The 16,782-nt window shown below is 36.9% G+C and overlaps 3 protein-coding genes across 6 annotated transcripts; 1 reads left to right on the top strand and 2 right to left on the bottom strand.

The window, feature by feature from the left end:
• Window positions 1-19: 19 nt before the first annotated feature.
• strip1 (striatin interacting protein 1) lies at window positions 20-5,697 on the bottom strand. Its single transcript, XM_055160633.1, has 20 exons — window positions 5,557-5,697; window positions 5,059-5,128; window positions 4,907-4,981; window positions 4,401-4,535; window positions 4,202-4,322; window positions 3,765-3,940; window positions 3,560-3,687; window positions 3,307-3,489; window positions 2,827-3,047; window positions 2,674-2,739; window positions 2,525-2,588; window positions 2,362-2,433; window positions 2,160-2,234; window positions 1,980-2,077; window positions 1,741-1,867; window positions 1,544-1,644; window positions 1,401-1,467; window positions 1,192-1,296; window positions 905-1,109; window positions 20-826 (listed from the first exon to the last, which is right to left on the bottom strand). Exons 1-20 carry the CDS (start codon window positions 5,665-5,667, stop codon window positions 579-581), a joined length of 2,448 nt encoding a protein of 815 aa, XP_055016608.1. The 5' UTR covers window positions 5,668-5,697; the 3' UTR covers window positions 20-578.
• A 157-nt stretch (window positions 5,698-5,854) lies between these two features.
• Window positions 5,855-12,774, bottom strand: LOC110168556 (S-adenosylhomocysteine hydrolase-like protein 1). 4 transcript variants are annotated; one of them, XM_020933994.2, is made up of 17 exons: window positions 12,351-12,774; window positions 11,331-11,442; window positions 11,065-11,208; window positions 10,892-10,992; window positions 10,645-10,747; window positions 10,391-10,485; window positions 10,203-10,309; window positions 10,012-10,128; window positions 9,422-9,485; window positions 9,038-9,126; window positions 8,850-8,920; window positions 8,667-8,761; window positions 8,435-8,533; window positions 8,298-8,366; window positions 8,028-8,106; window positions 7,425-7,545; window positions 5,855-7,351 (listed from the first exon to the last, which is right to left on the bottom strand). In XM_020933994.2, the coding sequence occupies exons 1-17, from the start codon at window positions 12,531-12,533 to the stop codon at window positions 7,345-7,347; spliced, it is 1,656 nt and encodes a 551-aa protein (XP_020789653.1). In that variant the 5' UTR covers window positions 12,534-12,774; the 3' UTR covers window positions 5,855-7,344. The 4 variants fall into 4 exon arrangements, with proteins under 4 accessions (XP_020789653.1, XP_055016738.1, XP_020789652.1 ...); XM_055160763.1 differs by having other exon boundaries at window positions 11,065-11,193; XM_020933993.2 differs by lacking the exon at window positions 5,855-7,351 and having other exon boundaries at window positions 7,418-7,545.
• Window positions 12,775-13,220: 446 nt separating this feature from the next.
• On the top strand, window positions 13,221-16,646 carry srsf3b (serine and arginine rich splicing factor 3b). The gene is made up of 6 exons (XM_020934018.2): window positions 13,221-13,372; window positions 14,019-14,229; window positions 14,308-14,448; window positions 15,831-15,869; window positions 15,944-16,030; window positions 16,111-16,646. Exons 2-6 carry the CDS (start codon window positions 14,027-14,029, stop codon window positions 16,136-16,138), a joined length of 498 nt encoding a protein of 165 aa, XP_020789677.1. The 5' UTR covers window positions 13,221-13,372; window positions 14,019-14,026; the 3' UTR covers window positions 16,139-16,646.
• Window positions 16,647-16,782: the final 136 nt, after the last annotated feature.

Below are 16,782 nucleotides of genomic sequence, written 5' to 3'. Positions count from 1 at the left end.
AAAACATGTACAAGCAAAATCTCAACATTGCAATTTTATTACAGTGTTTAAGGTAAAACAGCCATGATAAATATAAGATGTGCAACTTGCAGGTCTTTTCAAATGTATACCGTTTGTACTACAAGAAATACATAGGTTTAAAAAATAAAATTGAAAATAATGATGGAAAGTTCATTAAAACCTCTGACTTTAGTGTGTAAAAATGAAGATCCTTCAGAGTTAAGCTCAAGTCTGTTAATTAGTTATTGGTCAAATTCAAGTTCTTTTGTGGTCCCAGATAAAAGTATGCAGACAATATCTAAAAGGGACGAGAGAAACTGCAATATCTGTTGTACGCAATACAAATGTATCCCTGATAAACCGTAAGAGAAAAAGTAATGTTGTTAATTGATAAGATACAAACTTTGCTGTTAATGCTTTTGGAGAACAATTATGTTACAGGAATTGTAAAACTGAATGTACAACACAATGTACCACAAAACATTGAAGGCAGCATTTAAATCATTTGATTGAGCCAACATCACTGAAGCCAGTTTGTCTGAACTAATTTTCTTTCTGTTCAACGAAAAAAACTATTGTCACTGAAGCAGTTCCTCCCATGAAATAGGTTTAGAAAAAACCTCTCGCTCAAGCCAGAGGTCATAGTTCATTTGAAAGTCTTCAGGCAGGTCGATGCGCTGTCCCAGAACGCTCTGTAGACAGTTGTCCACAGGCACAAACTCTGGGTTACTGTGGCTCTTATCGTAGCGCCGACTGTTGAACCGCTCAATGTTGGCCCTCAGAGCACATTCCTCAGCCTGGAAGTCCCACGGCCGAGCATCCAGGTCTGGAGAAAAAGCAGATACCGTCATGCTAAATGCATGTGACTCATTTATGTTAATTACAATTACACAATTTATCTCACCATTTCCATAGGCCCAGTCATCATTCAGGCGATGACGGACTTTCTGGTAAATAGCCGACATAGTTTTCATGTTGCTCTTCCTCCACTGGCGTCCCAGATATTTAGTTTGCACTTTGAGCAGCTTCAGAACATACAGCTGCATCATGGCCTGCTTAACCTTCAGTGCTCTCTTCAGGATGGGAGCGGACTTGAACACAACCAGCATCTTAGCAGAGTAAAAAAAAATAAAAATTATGTTATCAATAAACAAAAAGTATATAAAAACTAAATAAAAACAACATTGTTACCATTGTTCTGGAGTGCTTCCATTTGGTCAGTTTGTTCAATATCCTTAAGAGATTGATGCAGGAGAACAGATTCCTCCAGCAAAACTGATTATTGTCTCCAGCCTCCTGTAAAAAGACAAAAAGTAGCAGATATTATTCAAACTTTATGTCATTAATATGTCATCAGAAAAAAAAAAACATTTTAGGTATAGAGATTTAATAGAACATACCAAACTCTCTGCAGTTAACTCTGGGAGTTCGTGCACCACGCAGTACGGAAAGTCAAGAACTGAGATGCTGAAAAGAAACAGCCATGTAAAATCATAGAAATACAAAGCTCAGTACAATGATATATTTAAACTTTTTTTTTTACCTGTTCTTGGCTGTGATGTATGACATAATGTTCTGGTTGAAAAATTTCAAAATGAGTGGGATGCAGTTGGCAAATACCAGGTGCTGAGCCATGTACTCAAACTGTCAAAAAACAGCAACATTTTAAGGACAATACAAAAAAACAACAACACTGTAATATATGTATTACTTTGTATATAATTAACATAAAGTCCAAACCTGATAAATGTGGTTGAGTTTGAAGTGTTTGAGGAGAAGCAACAGAATAGCAGAAATCGCTTTCACAATAATTTCTTTGTGTCTGTTCACATCAACACCTAATTTCATACTCTGCAACACTGTGGTTCTGTTTGAGTCAGAGAGTGAATCATTTATAGGGCATTTATATTTAAACAAGCCAAAACTACACATTATCAAGATATAACCATATTTTATATAGTAAGCAATTGTTTACTTACGGCATCTCCTCTGGTAACACATCAGCCAGGATGTTTATTGAATCAGTCTTTGCCTTTGACGTAGGAGCCGCAGCAAGCAAAATCTTCAGCAAAGCAATCTAGTATTCACAAACGTGGAGTTATTAGACAGTTAACAAGAATTTCACTTGTTTATTATGATTAGATAAACTAAATACTCACCATATACTGTGGCAGACTGGGCAAAATGCCCTGATACAGCAGTTCTGTTGCACACATTTCTATCTCCTCTTCACCCTAAAAACAACAGTACATGCAAATCTACTACACAGCTATCATACAAGATAATAATAATAGTCTATGCAAATTTGAAGGACATCACTGATATCTTTATATGTACACATATATCTTTAGAGACGCTTACTCCAGAGAGAGGGGTTTTCTGAAACTCTTCCTCCTTTGTGATCTGGATCTCAGCTATGGAGACATACTTGTGCTGGAAATAAAACATGTAAATTGTGAATTAAGTTGGTCATTATAACTTTTATATAAATAGTAGTAATAGAGATACAGTAACAATACATAACCTGCTTTAGAGTTTTAATGCTTTCATGAATTGGCCGTGGCAAGCCAACAACTGTGTCAGTGTCACTATTAAAAAAGATGGATTATTAATAAAATAGAACATTCAATCAAATACAAACAATTCTAGTTCTATTCTTCCAACATAACTTACTTTCCAAGAGTATAACCAATGAATTTACTTCTACTTGATTCCAGAAAATTTTCAATGTCTTTTTCCCTGTAGAGGCAGAAATATGCTATTAAAACAATTTTAAATAAAACTTTTAAATAGAAACTAGGATAAGTATAGTTTTCATTTGAGTACCTGACTTTAGGCGCCCAGGGCAGGCCTTTTGGGAAGGACACCCGCTCTGAGGGGGGGTGCGGGATGGGTGGAGGCATCACTTCATCTCGCTCAATGGGAAAAGTCTCTGTCTCGATGGAGTTATCATTGTCGTCATTGTCCTCTTCATCCTCACGAGCGTCATCAGCTTTGTAAGGGTCCTTTTCATTGAAAGCATCCAAATTGTCCTGTTTTATTAGAGCCTGACAAGCAAGATTTAAGTATTTTAGTATTTTTAGCTATAGTAACTCATTTATTTATTTATTTTTATTTAATAAACATAAGATTTATGTCATACAGTGTAACATTTCAAACAAAGAAAAAACGTCTGAGTGCAGACAGGCAGGTGAAGGAGCCTACACCAGAAAAGTTACACAGTGCACCTTTAACTTGATGTGCTTAATTTATTCTTTTTATTTATAGAAAGCTGTAAAATATGTGCTTTTTATGTCCTGATCTTACTTTGTGCTCCCGCCGGGCCCGTTTCTGCTGCTGTTCAATGAGGTCAGATGCAGAGGCCGGAGGAGACGCGGCCCTCATGCTGCGGACCACCCTAATACTGTCTTCAGGAAGAGGAGGGAGGCTCAGCTGCTGTCGCCTTTGCACCTTCAAGCTTTGGAGCTGCTCAAAACCTCCGAGTGTAAACTGAAAATATAAGATTTATATTATTTTGTCAATTAAAGCCTAGAATAAAATACAGAAATGCACAACTCACCAGTATGCTTTTCCATAACAGTAATAGCACCTTTTTCATTGGAAAGTGAGGGGCATGTCCACTGCAAAACTTGGTGACCATGCCAAAAAGCATCACAGAAATTGGCTCATTGTTGAAAAGAGGCGATCCTACAAGGCATTAGTTAAGTTAAAAACATTTGAAAAGAGACTGAACATAAATGTAAACAATATGAAGTAATAGTTACCCAGTTCTGTTCTAAACGTTTCCCTGATAATTCTCCACTCAGGTTTATCTGTTGGATCGTCCTGTTGAATCGTCTCCACCATCAAGTACATGATGTTTAACAGCACCCTCAGATCAGTGCTGTCTGCTAGAGAGATCGCAGGCTTCCTCACAGCACTAGAGCAAGCTGCACTGTTACTGCAACAGAGAACACATTATATCAACATGACCAATAAAATTATCATTCAGGTTAGGACAGCGTAATATCTTGCAAGCAATTTGAAGCTGACAAAATTATTAAATTGTAAAGATAACAATTATTTTTCTAACCCTCCCTTTAAAAGAAAAATCTCCTCCTGCAATCTGAACAGAATAAAACTTTTGAAAATATATATCTAATCACAACGGTAATATTCCAAAGCCCTAATTTAGGTAGTAGTAACCTTTAAAAAAACTTACTCTATTTCCATGTTGAGGAGTTCCACCAGTGCAGAGAAGGTCCCAACATCCAACAGTAAAAAGATGTTATATCTCATCCAGTGTTGCACCTCCGCTTCACAAGTGCACTCAGCAAAGGTCCCTTAAAGAAACAAATATTTTAAGAAGAACATATAAAATAAATACTATGTAAATATCAACTTTTGAAAAAAAAACATACCTTGAGCCATATAAAGAATAGCTCTGGCAACTTTGAGCCTCTTTTCTCGAGCAATCACCTCCAGACCATCCAGTAATCGCATGGCATGGGCTCTGTGCTGTGCAGCATCCAGCTCTGTCCACTTCTTTTCGGACACTGGATGAAAGGATACAAAAAAAGCTTATTATAGAGAATCGTGCCATATTGATCATATACTATGATTACATTAGTTCTAAACCAATAGTAATGCATACGGTCAAGGTTTCTTTATTAGTACCCAAGGGTAAATTTGTTTGCAGAAGGAATCACAGCAGCCTAATAACATTAAATTTATAATTAAAACCTGCAAAATTACACCGACACATCAGGCACTCCACACCAAACAACAACTAAACATAAATAAAATTCACTCTAAAACACTTCAGCAGCAGATGAATTCGCATGCCACCAGAAGGAGCTTGTGTATCACAGTTTGAGACCTACTGGGCTATTTGAAAGTATTAAGATAAACGTGCATCACTTCTTACCATGCTCCCTGAATTCTTCTTCAAAACACTTTCTGTTCAGGGCAAATTCTGGGCCTTCGGTGTAACTGTACAGCTCTGAAAGACAGCAAGAAAGTTATATAAAGGGAAAAAAACGAAACAGAGGTTAATACTGTATTTAAAGGTCAGCCCACCTGACAGCTCCGCAGCCCACTTGTCTGTATCAGCGTAGTCAAATTCCAAGTCCGGGGATTCAGAAAAGCCCTGTGCAAAACACCAAGTCTCATACTTACAGCTGCCAAGTTATTACAGTGTAACTAGATTACATAGCAGTGATCAGGAAACAAATGCCGTATTATTAAAACGATAGCCATTTCAACAAGTCGTCCGATTTGTACGAGGCCAATGTTAGCTTCCTTAGTTGTAGTTTAGCCAACTACATTCGTGTATAGGTTCGTATATAGGTTTTAACAATGTAGTTTACGGGCACCGATGTTACACCTTTCCATAGCATAGGATCTGGTCATAAGCTACAGGACAATCAAGGCAATCTAAACACACACGTTGTAAACATACTGAGATGGAAAATGAAGTTGTGCTGCTAGCACTAGCCAAAGCCCCGGGTATAGCTAATATTACTGCAGCTTCTTAGTTAAAATGAAAGGGTAAAGCCCAGTAGATGCGCCCATTACCTCCGAGTCTTTTCGTAGATTGCGGGTGAATTCTCCTCTGCTTTTATTGGGAATCATAGCTCTCTGTTTATTGTTTATAGCTACTCCTCCACCGTTTCCCCCGACATCCATAATTTTTAGGCCAGAGTCTTCTCGCGAGAGTTTATGGTTATCTGCGAGAATCAGCAGTGGACAGTGGACAAGCCTTGATGGGTTTGCTGTTTTTCCTTTGTATAAATATATTACTAAATCAGAGTTGTGTCAGTAAATTAAACAGATATAGAAAATAGAATTTATGAACAAAAACATAAACGTCAAATATTTATCAAGGGTTTATTGAAGAACAGGCAGCATATGAACATAATAATACAATCTATATTGTGTATATAAGAAACTTAAAGCCAGCCAGTGTGCAACTCCCTTATCACAGTTTTTTTTGGCGTTTTTAATATGGCATCAATCCAGTAGTTATACAGTATAATATATCGTAATAACTATAATAACACAAATGTTTCTACCAATAACTAACCAAAATAAAAGGCATAAGTGCTGAATGATTAGTGATATTCATATATTTTGTAAAGTAGGCCTGTAATACTCAAATGCAGTCTACTGACAAAGGATGAGAGGTAAATGAATTATTGTCTCTGCATAGCTATCTGTATATATTGCACTTTTATTTAATGTAAGTACATATCATGATTTTAAAAAGTCACTGAGAGTCACAAGGCACTGTCTCCCGACCAGATACCATGATTATAATTTAATCAAATGACTGTGGTTTATTAATTGAGCACTTAGCAAATGTCATAATAGTAAAAAAAAAAAAAATCATATAAATGTAAATGTATGAAATTACATTGTGACAATGGCAAAAATATTTGCAATATCTAAGACATTTAAATAATAATATATATGGTGAGACCCTTACAGTGAATTACAGTGAAGCATATATTGATTAACACCTCAAAACTGTTGTGAACACTGCAATAAGTGCTTGGATTTTTCAGTTTGACTATCTAATCATGTTACATTAATGTAATTTATACAACAAGATTATAATTCCAATTAAAGATATGGATGCTAAATTGGTACTTACACTTACACAATTGGTAATATGGTTAATGTGAGTAAGCAATGGACACCAACACACTTCAGTGAAGCATGTGTCTTAAAGGGATATTTCCTCTTCTGTATATCTATTTTATACTTCTATCTTATATTCTATTCAAAAGACTTTTTGAAATTCAAGGATCGAAGTTAAAAAAAAAAAAACTATTTTAAAAATCAATACAATAATGTCTTATTTAAAACACTGAAATGGAATGTAATGAGTGTCTGCTATAATATAATAATACCAAACATTACACATAGATACATGTATTTTTTGCTTATCTATTTAAGCGCCCTAATAAATAATAGACAACCACTACCAATGTAGGGCATTCTATGATGGCTGTTCAATAACTACAGGATAGTATAGTATAGTGCATGTATTCACATTTGACAGCTCATCTCAAAACTTGTCCATTTTTGCTAAATTATTTTAAACATTTTTTATCAGGTATCAGGTTCACATCAGGTATGATTTTTAAAAAGGCTAAACATTTAAATTATTTGGTGTTTGTTTTCCTCCCTTTGGCACACTTCATTGACTTTTATACAATGTATAACTTATATAATTTATATATTTTGTATGTAAAACTAAAGTAAACGGAAAGGACTTTTGAGGGTAGAACATCAAATACACCAGGTATTCAGAATATACACAAGTTATGGCCCATTCCTTTATCAGTAGTTCCCTTCAAGTTAGTACCTGTAAGCATAGAAAATAATTCTAATACAAGTTAGCTCAGTTTACATGGAAAGAGTCATTTCAATGTCAGTACCTGTAGTAGTTGGGTTTGAATGGACCATTTTTGTTCAAGCCGAGGTATTTAGCCTGCTCATCAGACAACTCAGTGAGGTGAGCATCAAATGTAGCAAGATGCAAACTGGCAACATATTCATCTAAAAAAGAAATGAACTTTTTGTCACAATGTGGTAAATATCTGTTTGAACAATGTAACATTTCTGGGGAGGGGTTTGTCATCTGCTTGTCTCCATGGAGATTTTTTTCATGAAATGTTTCACAGTGAGGCATTTAACATATTTTTCTCCATGGGGACAAGAATGTCACACTTCCAAGTTACAGGTTAGATCTGTTGAGAGACAAATCCACTCACAGTAAAAATGCATGTTTCTTAAGGAACATAACCAGTAATAAAAAATAAAGACAAAAAGATATGTTTAATGCCATACTGTGGAACATTCCAGGCAGTACAATAGCACCTCCATGGAGACAAACATTAGTGGACCCTCTACCAGAAAAGCCACATCGTGCAGCGTTAAACTCTTTTAACAGCTGCAAACTTATAAATTAATCAAACTGGCATCTTAGTACTACAGTGCAGTTAAGTTATAAATTGATAATTTAAGTGTTTTTCCCTTACCCATCTTTTTGGGAAGCAAGTACACGTCCTGCTTGTATCGTCCCTCTGGAGCATTGTACAGCTCTATAAGTGCCAGGGCCTGAAATAGACCACATGCACTATTAATGTGGGTCATGTTATGTATTTAGATACAGGTACAATGTTCAACACAGTGTTTTAAAACCAAACATATAAGCGGTTTTTAAACAATTCAAAAAGTTTATAAAATATTTGGATTATAATGGCTACTGTTTAAATTCTCTACGCAACGCACATGGCGATCTTGCTTACTTGAGTTGTGGCTGTGATGGAAAGAACAAAAGTGGGAACAGTGGAGCAGCTAAGGTTCAGAAGACGACCCTTTGAAAATACACAAATAACAAGTTAGCAAAATGATCTATCTATGATGGTTTATGATATGTGGTTACCTCTGCAAGCAGAATAACTCTCTTCCCATCAGGCCAAATGACATGATCAACTTGAGAACGTACTCTCTCCCAGGTCAACTCTGGGGTTCGAAGGCTTGCCTAAACAATGTACTTAATGTTATATACAATTCATAACACTGTACACTATCTTCGACCTGTTATATTTTTAGTTCAGGAGTTACAATATCTACTTTTATTATTTAGGTCAGTTATTTAAAGCAGTTTTTCTTACCACGTCAATCTCAGTATTGGAGTGCCCCATGTTACACACAATAGAGCCATTTTTCATTCGGTCTAGTTGGTCTCTAGTCACCACATTTTTATTACCTACAGAAATAATTACCATGATATAGAATGAGTATACATCCAGCATATCAAAGTTGCAGTAGTTTCCAGGCATTTCTATCTAATTTACCAGTGCATGTTATGATCACATCCACATGACGAATGACTTCATTAAGCTTGACCACTCGGAACCCATCCATGCTGTTTGAAAGCAAAAGTGTTGTTGTTACTAGAAATTGTCAGATTTTTTTTATGTTAGTGCCCCGTCAATATTCTATCTGTTAGATATCGACAGGTTTCCATAGATATCTCACTCACCAGGCCTGCAGGGCACAGATGGGATCAATCTCAGTAATATACACAATGGCTCCCAAAGCTTTCAATGCAGCACAGCACCCTTTTCCAACCTGCAAACATTAAATAATAGATAACTAAACTTAATGTACTGTTGCAATTAATCCATCTATGGAGGTGTTCACACTTCCCCACATTAAAATTGGGACTGAATATAGAACTAAACTTAGCCAAAATTTGGACTAAACCTAGACTAGACCAGGACTAATATCAGAGAACCCAAATCAAGTGCACTCAAGACTAAACTGGGCTCAAACCAGGACCAAACAAGAACCAAGTGTGAACACCCTAAAGATGCAATATAAAATTATGATAAAGAATAACGATAAATAAAGAATAAAGATTTACCTCCCCATACCCACACACAACCACCTGCTTTCCACCAAACATAACATCTGTGGTTCTCTTCAAGCTATAATTTTTAAAAAAGGAAACAATTATGAGTTTTAAATAAACAACTGAAATTAAAAAAAAACTCTAGCGCAAAGTGATATGTCTCATACAGTGCAGTTTTCCATAGAGGCTGCTGGGTATGACCTTATCACTGCACTATTCTGTGATAATGTGTATTGTGATAATGAAAAAACATGCTGATGTATAATGGACTTTTAATACAAAACAATAAATCATAAACTATCCTATCAAAACTAATGCAAACAGTATAATTACTCACTGGTAATAATTAACCAAGATAAAAATTGAAACATTATCTGACATTATAGTTAGCTGTGTGCACAATACGGCTTTCAAGATATTAGATGGAATATAAAATCAAGACCAGATATAGTAAAAAACATTTAACAGTAACAAAAGATCTGCTTGTGTATTCATATTTTGTATATTCACAAGGATTTTTGAGAAATTGCCACAGAATGAAAGTGACCACTAAATACATTTTGTTAGAGACAAATATTTATTTCAGGAAAACCTCTGCTTACCCATCCAGAATTGACTCTCTGCAGCAATAAAGATTGTCAAATTTCTGTTTGGTCACTGAATCATTTACATTCATCGCTGGCACACAAAGCTTCCCCGCTTTGGACAACTGATACAACCTGGAAACAAGATGCAAGTGCATTAGTGATTGAGGCATTCAATTGTATAGTTGTTTTTAAAAGCAATACTTTACCTGTGAACCCCAGTGACACTTTCTTCAACAATTCCCCTGATCTTCTTAAACACATTTGGATACTTCTTGTACATCCAGTGTGTCAAGTCACCTCCATCATCAAGAATCTAACAAGTTACCATCAAACATTGTAAAATACCAAAGATTAAAGTAAATGCATTTGTGAAATGTGTATCATTATCTTCTACCATATTTGGCTGCCATCCCTCCGTGTTAACACAACGGTCGATGCACCACCAGAAATCATCCTCAGACTCTCCTTTCCAGGCAAAAACAGCTACACCTGAAACATAAAATCACAAGTAAAAGGTCTAGTAAAATACTCTAAGGCCCTATAATGAGTGTATAAGACCACCAAATAAAGGAGATGAGATCTAACTACCATAGAAACACCCACTGTTGAACTTATATACCAAAACACAGCATTTTTGTAACTGCTCACCAGACTCAGCTAATGCAGCAGCCACTTCGTTCTGAGTAGAGTAGATGTTACATGCAGTCCAGCGGCACTGAGCTCCAAGAGCCACAAGAGTCTCAATCAGCACCTGAAGAAGTCAATGTTACATCTATCTTGAATACTAGACTGGGAATTTTCTGAACTACATTGTTATTCAAATATAGTTTAATGAGAGTCTTATAGTATAAGGCAACATATTGCTCTATATGTCATGTGAAACATGAGATCTTACTGCCGTCTGTGCAGTGATGTGAGTGCAGCCCACGATTTTGGCACCTGCCAATGGTTTCTCACTCTGTGCTCTCTTCCTGAGTGAGATCAGCGCTGCCATATCTGTAAACAACATGACAGTCATCAAGCCACCATGACAAAAACATATTTAAGTTAGAAATGCAAAAGATTCACCTTGTTCTGCAATCTCTATCTCCCGTCGGCCGAACTCGGCCTGCTTTATGTTCTTCACACAAAAGTCACTGCTGCCCTTCACATTGACTTGGGTTTTGTCCCGAGGTGAGGTCTCGTCATCTGAGCTATCTGTATAGGATGCAGCTACAATAAAGGGAGATTGCGCAGACAAACAACACACACACATACAATGGGCAGAGCTTGAGAGATAAAATAATGAGCTATGGTAAAAGCAGTTGCGTGAAACATTAAAACAAACAGTGTACCAGAGCTGTAGCTGTCAGTGGAGGACTGAGAGATGGAGCGGGACAGGGAACGCCGGCCGGTTTTGGTCGGGAATCTACTGAACTCCTGTTTGTCCTCCACAAACTGGATTTGCTGAAAAAATAATAATAACACACTTAAGTAAAATGCTAATAAATTAAAAAAAGCACTTACAGGTTGATGACATCATGTGTAAGATATGTTTATTCATCTCAGGAAAAAATACTAAAATATGTAACAAACCTTTTCAACATAAGCACATTTCTTTAAAGAGAAGAGGCTGCTTGATTAATTTATTACTATTGTACTATAAATCATCCAAATGAATTGTTATCTGTAGTTCAGTGATTAAAGTTCAGGGTTTATTTTTAAACTTGACAGTGTCTGGTAGTGTCTCGCATACCAAAGAATATCACAACAAGAAAGAGTATAAAAATTATCTTTCCAAGGCTAAGTTGACAGCCAAGCAACATGGACTTCATGTAGCTTTGTGAACTATGATTAAATACTGCTGAACAATTGCATCTCATTAGTTAAAACACTTGATTTTGTGTGTCTTAGTCAGAGGGAATAGAACTTCCAGCTGTCCTCTTCAGCAACTTGTTTGACTAATGTTGTAAAAGAAGAGGCTTGGTTATAATCTTCTCCATTCTTCGCCAAATATTTTCAGAGTAATTTGTGAAACAGGCCCCCACCTGAAAAGTTACTTAGTGCGTCTTTAAGTATATATAAGTTTGGTTTATTATATAATCTATATGGGCAAAGATGACACTGTCTGTCTGGCACTGATTTGGTAAAATCCTTTTTTCCTAGAATATCCTACAATAACCTTCAAGCTTTGGAGTTATTTCAAGATGCTCTGGTAGTTAGTAGTTTATTACCCATAAGTAGCTTTGCCCCCTAACTCAGTGGCTTTACAATCTAATAATAAAGTTCCAGCTATAGCCCACGTTTAAACCAAGTCCATGCCACTGGTGTACACATTGTAGGCATGAAAGAAAAACTAAGAGATAATAACTTACCTTTTTAACAGGTTTGTGGGTGGGCACAGCGCTGAGGACAGTGGTCAGATCCCCCATGTTCATCTCGCTGTTTTTACTCACTGTCATGGCAGAATATTTCTCTGCCACATTTTCGCTTTCTTTGACTTCTTTGCTCGCCTGCTTCACTTCTGCTTTTGCCTCTCCAGTGGCCGATTCTGACATCTTTGGTTGACAAATCTTCCCTTAAGTTGATATACCACTCTTGAAGAAGCTAGCACTAGCACCAGTGTGCTCCCAGATCGCCCTCACAACAATGATTAAAAACACCCTAGCATGCAAAAACAGAATATGCTGTGTGGATCTCTCTGTTTAGTAAATAAATAAAGCCACGTACGCGTTAATCTCATAAATGTCCATAATTGCTTGGCGCTGCGTATCTCTCACTCCTCTGTCACCTGCAGACTGTGGCGAGTGAGTTTGTGGGCGTTACCAGTTAGACACATTTACTGCACACAGGAAAATAATGAACTCAAGAAAATACTTTACTACAAGCGTTTATCTTTTTTGTCTTTTTACTCATAATCAGGGTTTATTATCTGTCCCACCAATAAAACCTTTAATTACCTAATATTTTGCAAAATGTCTGTTTAATTACATTTTTAAGTAAAAAAAAATATATATATATATATATATATGGAAAAAATAATTGTGTATTGATGTTGTTTCTTTGGTATATTGTCTTTTACTTATGTAGTTAAATTTCTCTGGGCATCAGTATCTATCTTAAGGATAGTCACATTATGTCTATGTATGTTTTCACATCAGTATCAGATGTAACAAGTTTTCCAAGATTATCTGCTACAAGAACTGAACAAAAGTTTCAGTCTGTGACTTGTACCGCCCCTTGCCTCCTGCACAGCCCCCATCCATGCCCCAAACCGGTTTGGCCGAGCCTCGTTCACTGTTGCTCGTCTTCCTCTTCACGCCATTTTCCACTGACGACCGAGAAGACCAGATCTACCAAAGAGACGAAAATTTCAGAAACTAAAGAGCAAATCACGGTATTGTATTTATAAATTTCCACATATAATACATTTGCTTTAAATTTGTGAATTTTGTGTAGTTAATAAGACAAAATCCGTGAATTTATTTGAGGTTTATGTTCTTTGTTGTTCATCACGGTTAGGCCCGCACGGCCATCTTACGTCTCTGTAAATGCTACACGTAGCACTTAGCTTAGCTTCTCAATTTATACTTTAAAGTCAACTTTTGTGAAACGTATCGATATCTGTGCAATAATGGAGTTAGGTACAGAAATTAGTGGAAACTTAAGATGATAAGCTAGGCGCCTCTGTTTTTACCAGGAAGTGAAGTTAGCTCATCATGCTAACTATAGCGTTAGCTAGTAAGCAAGGGTTGCCTTTTGACTACTAGGCCATGATACCCTTTTCAAGTCATTGCGACTTGTCTCTAATTTAGTTGAATAGTCAAACAAATAATTACAAATTGTAGTCAAGATTAGGCATTTTCTCGTTGGGCCATACAAAGAACTAACTTTTGTTTGTTGAGTACAGTATCGAGACTACAAGCATCGCATACAATGTAGATACTCAGTTACGCATAATATTACTAATATAATATTAATGCTAGCGTTTTATAATTCACCTTAAACCAATTATGATAAATCTTTTCTTTGTTGTTTTACAGATTTAGTCATGCATCGTGACTGCCCCCTGGATTGCAAGGTCTATGTCGGAAATTTGGGTAATAATGGAAACAAGACTGAAATAGAGAGGGCATTTGGCTACTATGGCCCTCTGCGCAGTGTATGGGTTGCTCGAAACCCCCCAGGCTTTGCTTTTGTTGAGTTTGAAGATCCCAGAGATGCCACTGATGCAGTGCGAGAGCTTGATGGAAGGTAAGAAGCAATGAAGCTACAAAACCTGATCAAAAGAGTCTCCTTTTAATCAACCAATAATCTGTTTTGATAAAATAGGACCATGTGTAACTGCCGGGTGAGAGTAGAGCTGTCCAATGGAGAGAAGCGCAGCCGTTCCCGTGGTGCACCCCCTCCATGGAGCAGGCGTCCCAGAGAAAGAGATGATTACAGACGTCGAAGCCCACCAGCCAGGAGAAGGTAACTTAGTCCAGAGTGACACAAAGTCTGAGTCAGTCCATAATTATATGCATTATGAAAACTGACCCGTTTTCTTATCCACAGTCCTGACAATTTGTCTTTGCAGTCAAGGACTTCTTATTCTGTTATCTCTTTTAATGTTTGGATATTTTAAAGGATATAGCCAGATATTTGGATTTTAGTATACACATACCAAAAAGTATTTTACAAAAATTTCAATACTTAACTATTCATTTTCCATCATAGCATTTAACTTAACAACTTCTAAACTGTTTATACAGCGTATACAAACCAAAAGGGTTTATTTCCTAGGATTTAATTTTGCGAGTGTTAAGTGCCAAATTTGATGCATTTTTCTATCCTTTTCATTTATATTAATAAGAATGAAACCCGTTGCAGAGCCACCACCATGCCTCTTCTCACCACCCTCTGAGTCAGTCAACTAGTCCTCTTTCAGCATCACGTACCTGCTGACATCGTGCCCCACTCAGCTTGGCTGGTGCTGTTTACGACCCAGGCACGGCCAGTCGTCAGGCTGCACCAGCCCATTGGTTCCTCAGCATGCCGTTTTCAACCTTCTCCTCCTTCAACCTTAACCCAAACGGCAGCGGCCCACCTCACATTCCTCACCAATCAGCGTAATATGTTCTCAAATGTCTACAACCTACCAGCAGCAGCCTTCGGCTAACCAATTAAAGCAGCAAAAAAGCTTCAGCCAGCCCCCATCTGCCTGCCACCTAGTCACCTTGCAGCATCTGGCCAGTCCTATTCAGCCAATTCTACCCACCCACCCGGCTGACAGTCTGCCTCCCTTTCGTCATATCTAGCTTGTTGAAATCCAAAAATACTAGTAAGTTTTCCTGCCTCATTCAGTACACTGCTGATTTATAGTTTTGAAGATAAAGCTGGTTGACAAAGGTTGTTGATTTTCTTATTTTAATAATTTCTTATTAAGCAGCGATTCATCAACTTTACAATTTTGGATTTATCCTCTAGTCTGTCTCTGGCCTCTAACAGTATTACCCCTCAGAATCAAAATTTCTTTTTATTTTTTTTTTTCTTGAACAGCTACCTTTCTTGCTACCCAGAGTATTATCTCAATTTCCTTTTTACATTCTTGTGCCATGGAAAAATTTCATGATGGCAAGTGTTAAGTGCTACTACTCAAAATGTCTTTGAAGTGCATGATTTACCGTTGGACGTTAATTCATTCTAAAACACTTTCAGACATGATCCATTGTTATCCTGGCTTTAAATGTTTTCAGTTTTTCACAATTATACATTAGGCTCAGGTATTTGATAACTAACACCATCATGAATTTAGATGAGTGGCTGAGGCTATAAAAACTGTTTCGGTAAACAGTTCTGTCTTTGCTGTGCAGATCACCACGCAGGAGAAGTTTTAGCCGCAGTCGAAGCAGGTACAATTTTACTTTTGTGTGTGTTTTTAATTTTTAATTTTATTTTTTTTGCTAATGGCCTCATTATTTCACAGATCCTTCTCTAGGGATAGGAGGAGGGAGAGGTCGCTTTCTCGGGAGAGGAACAACAAACCCTCAAGATCCTTTTCACGCTCTAGGAGGTTGGTTTTGTTGCTAAAACGGTATGTAGTGAATTTTTTTTTTTCTAGGGTGCTAACTATATTTCTCTCCCCCCCTCTAGTCGCTCCAGGTCGAATGACAGGAAATGAACATGTTAGATTTAAAGGGAGCTGAAGAAAACGGTTGCCAACACTCTGCCGTTTCATATGGACATGATTTAGTCATTTGAGTTGGGTTTTTAAACAATCAAGCATTTTAGTCTCTCTGTCTTGTAATTATATTTTCCCCTTGGTTGGGATAGTCCAGGTGTATTTCCTTGCTCTGCCTCTTTGTTGCATTCCAGTATATCAACATCTATTGGTAATGGTTTTTGTTTTTGAATGTAAAGTGTATGATTACATGTTGTGTTAGTTTGATCCACAATTTTCATTCTTCACATGACAAAGGCTTTTTAATATAGAAAGTGTGCCCAAGCCAAACTATTCATTTAAACTTCATAGTGAAGGTTTACATCGGGGAATAGTGATTGGCTTTTAAAGAGGTCCAAATCTATGGGGAAAAGGAAATAAAAGCAAGCAGCATTTTTGTTATGAAGTTGTCATTTTTTTCTCTTTGATACTATGTGAATAGTGTGATTAAAACACTGGTCGTTTACAACATGTGTTGATGCATTTATTCTTAAAGGCTGAAGCTTCTCTTAAAACTGTCTGCAAGTTATGCCTGCAATAACCACTCGATTTCGCATGGTGGTGCTCTTGATGCCTTAACCGGGAGGATAAGCGACAATGTTTCT

Source organism: Boleophthalmus pectinirostris, unplaced genomic scaffold, assembly GCF_026225935.1.
Source record: "Boleophthalmus pectinirostris isolate CB_2022bp ecotype Guang Dong unplaced genomic scaffold, ASM2622593v1 HiC_scaffold_3, whole genome shotgun sequence".
Taxonomy (NCBI): Eukaryota; Metazoa; Chordata; class Actinopteri; order Gobiiformes; family Gobiidae; genus Boleophthalmus; species Boleophthalmus pectinirostris.
The sequence above is the reverse complement of the archived record's forward strand: the minus strand, read 5'-3'. Positions and strand labels throughout refer to the sequence as shown.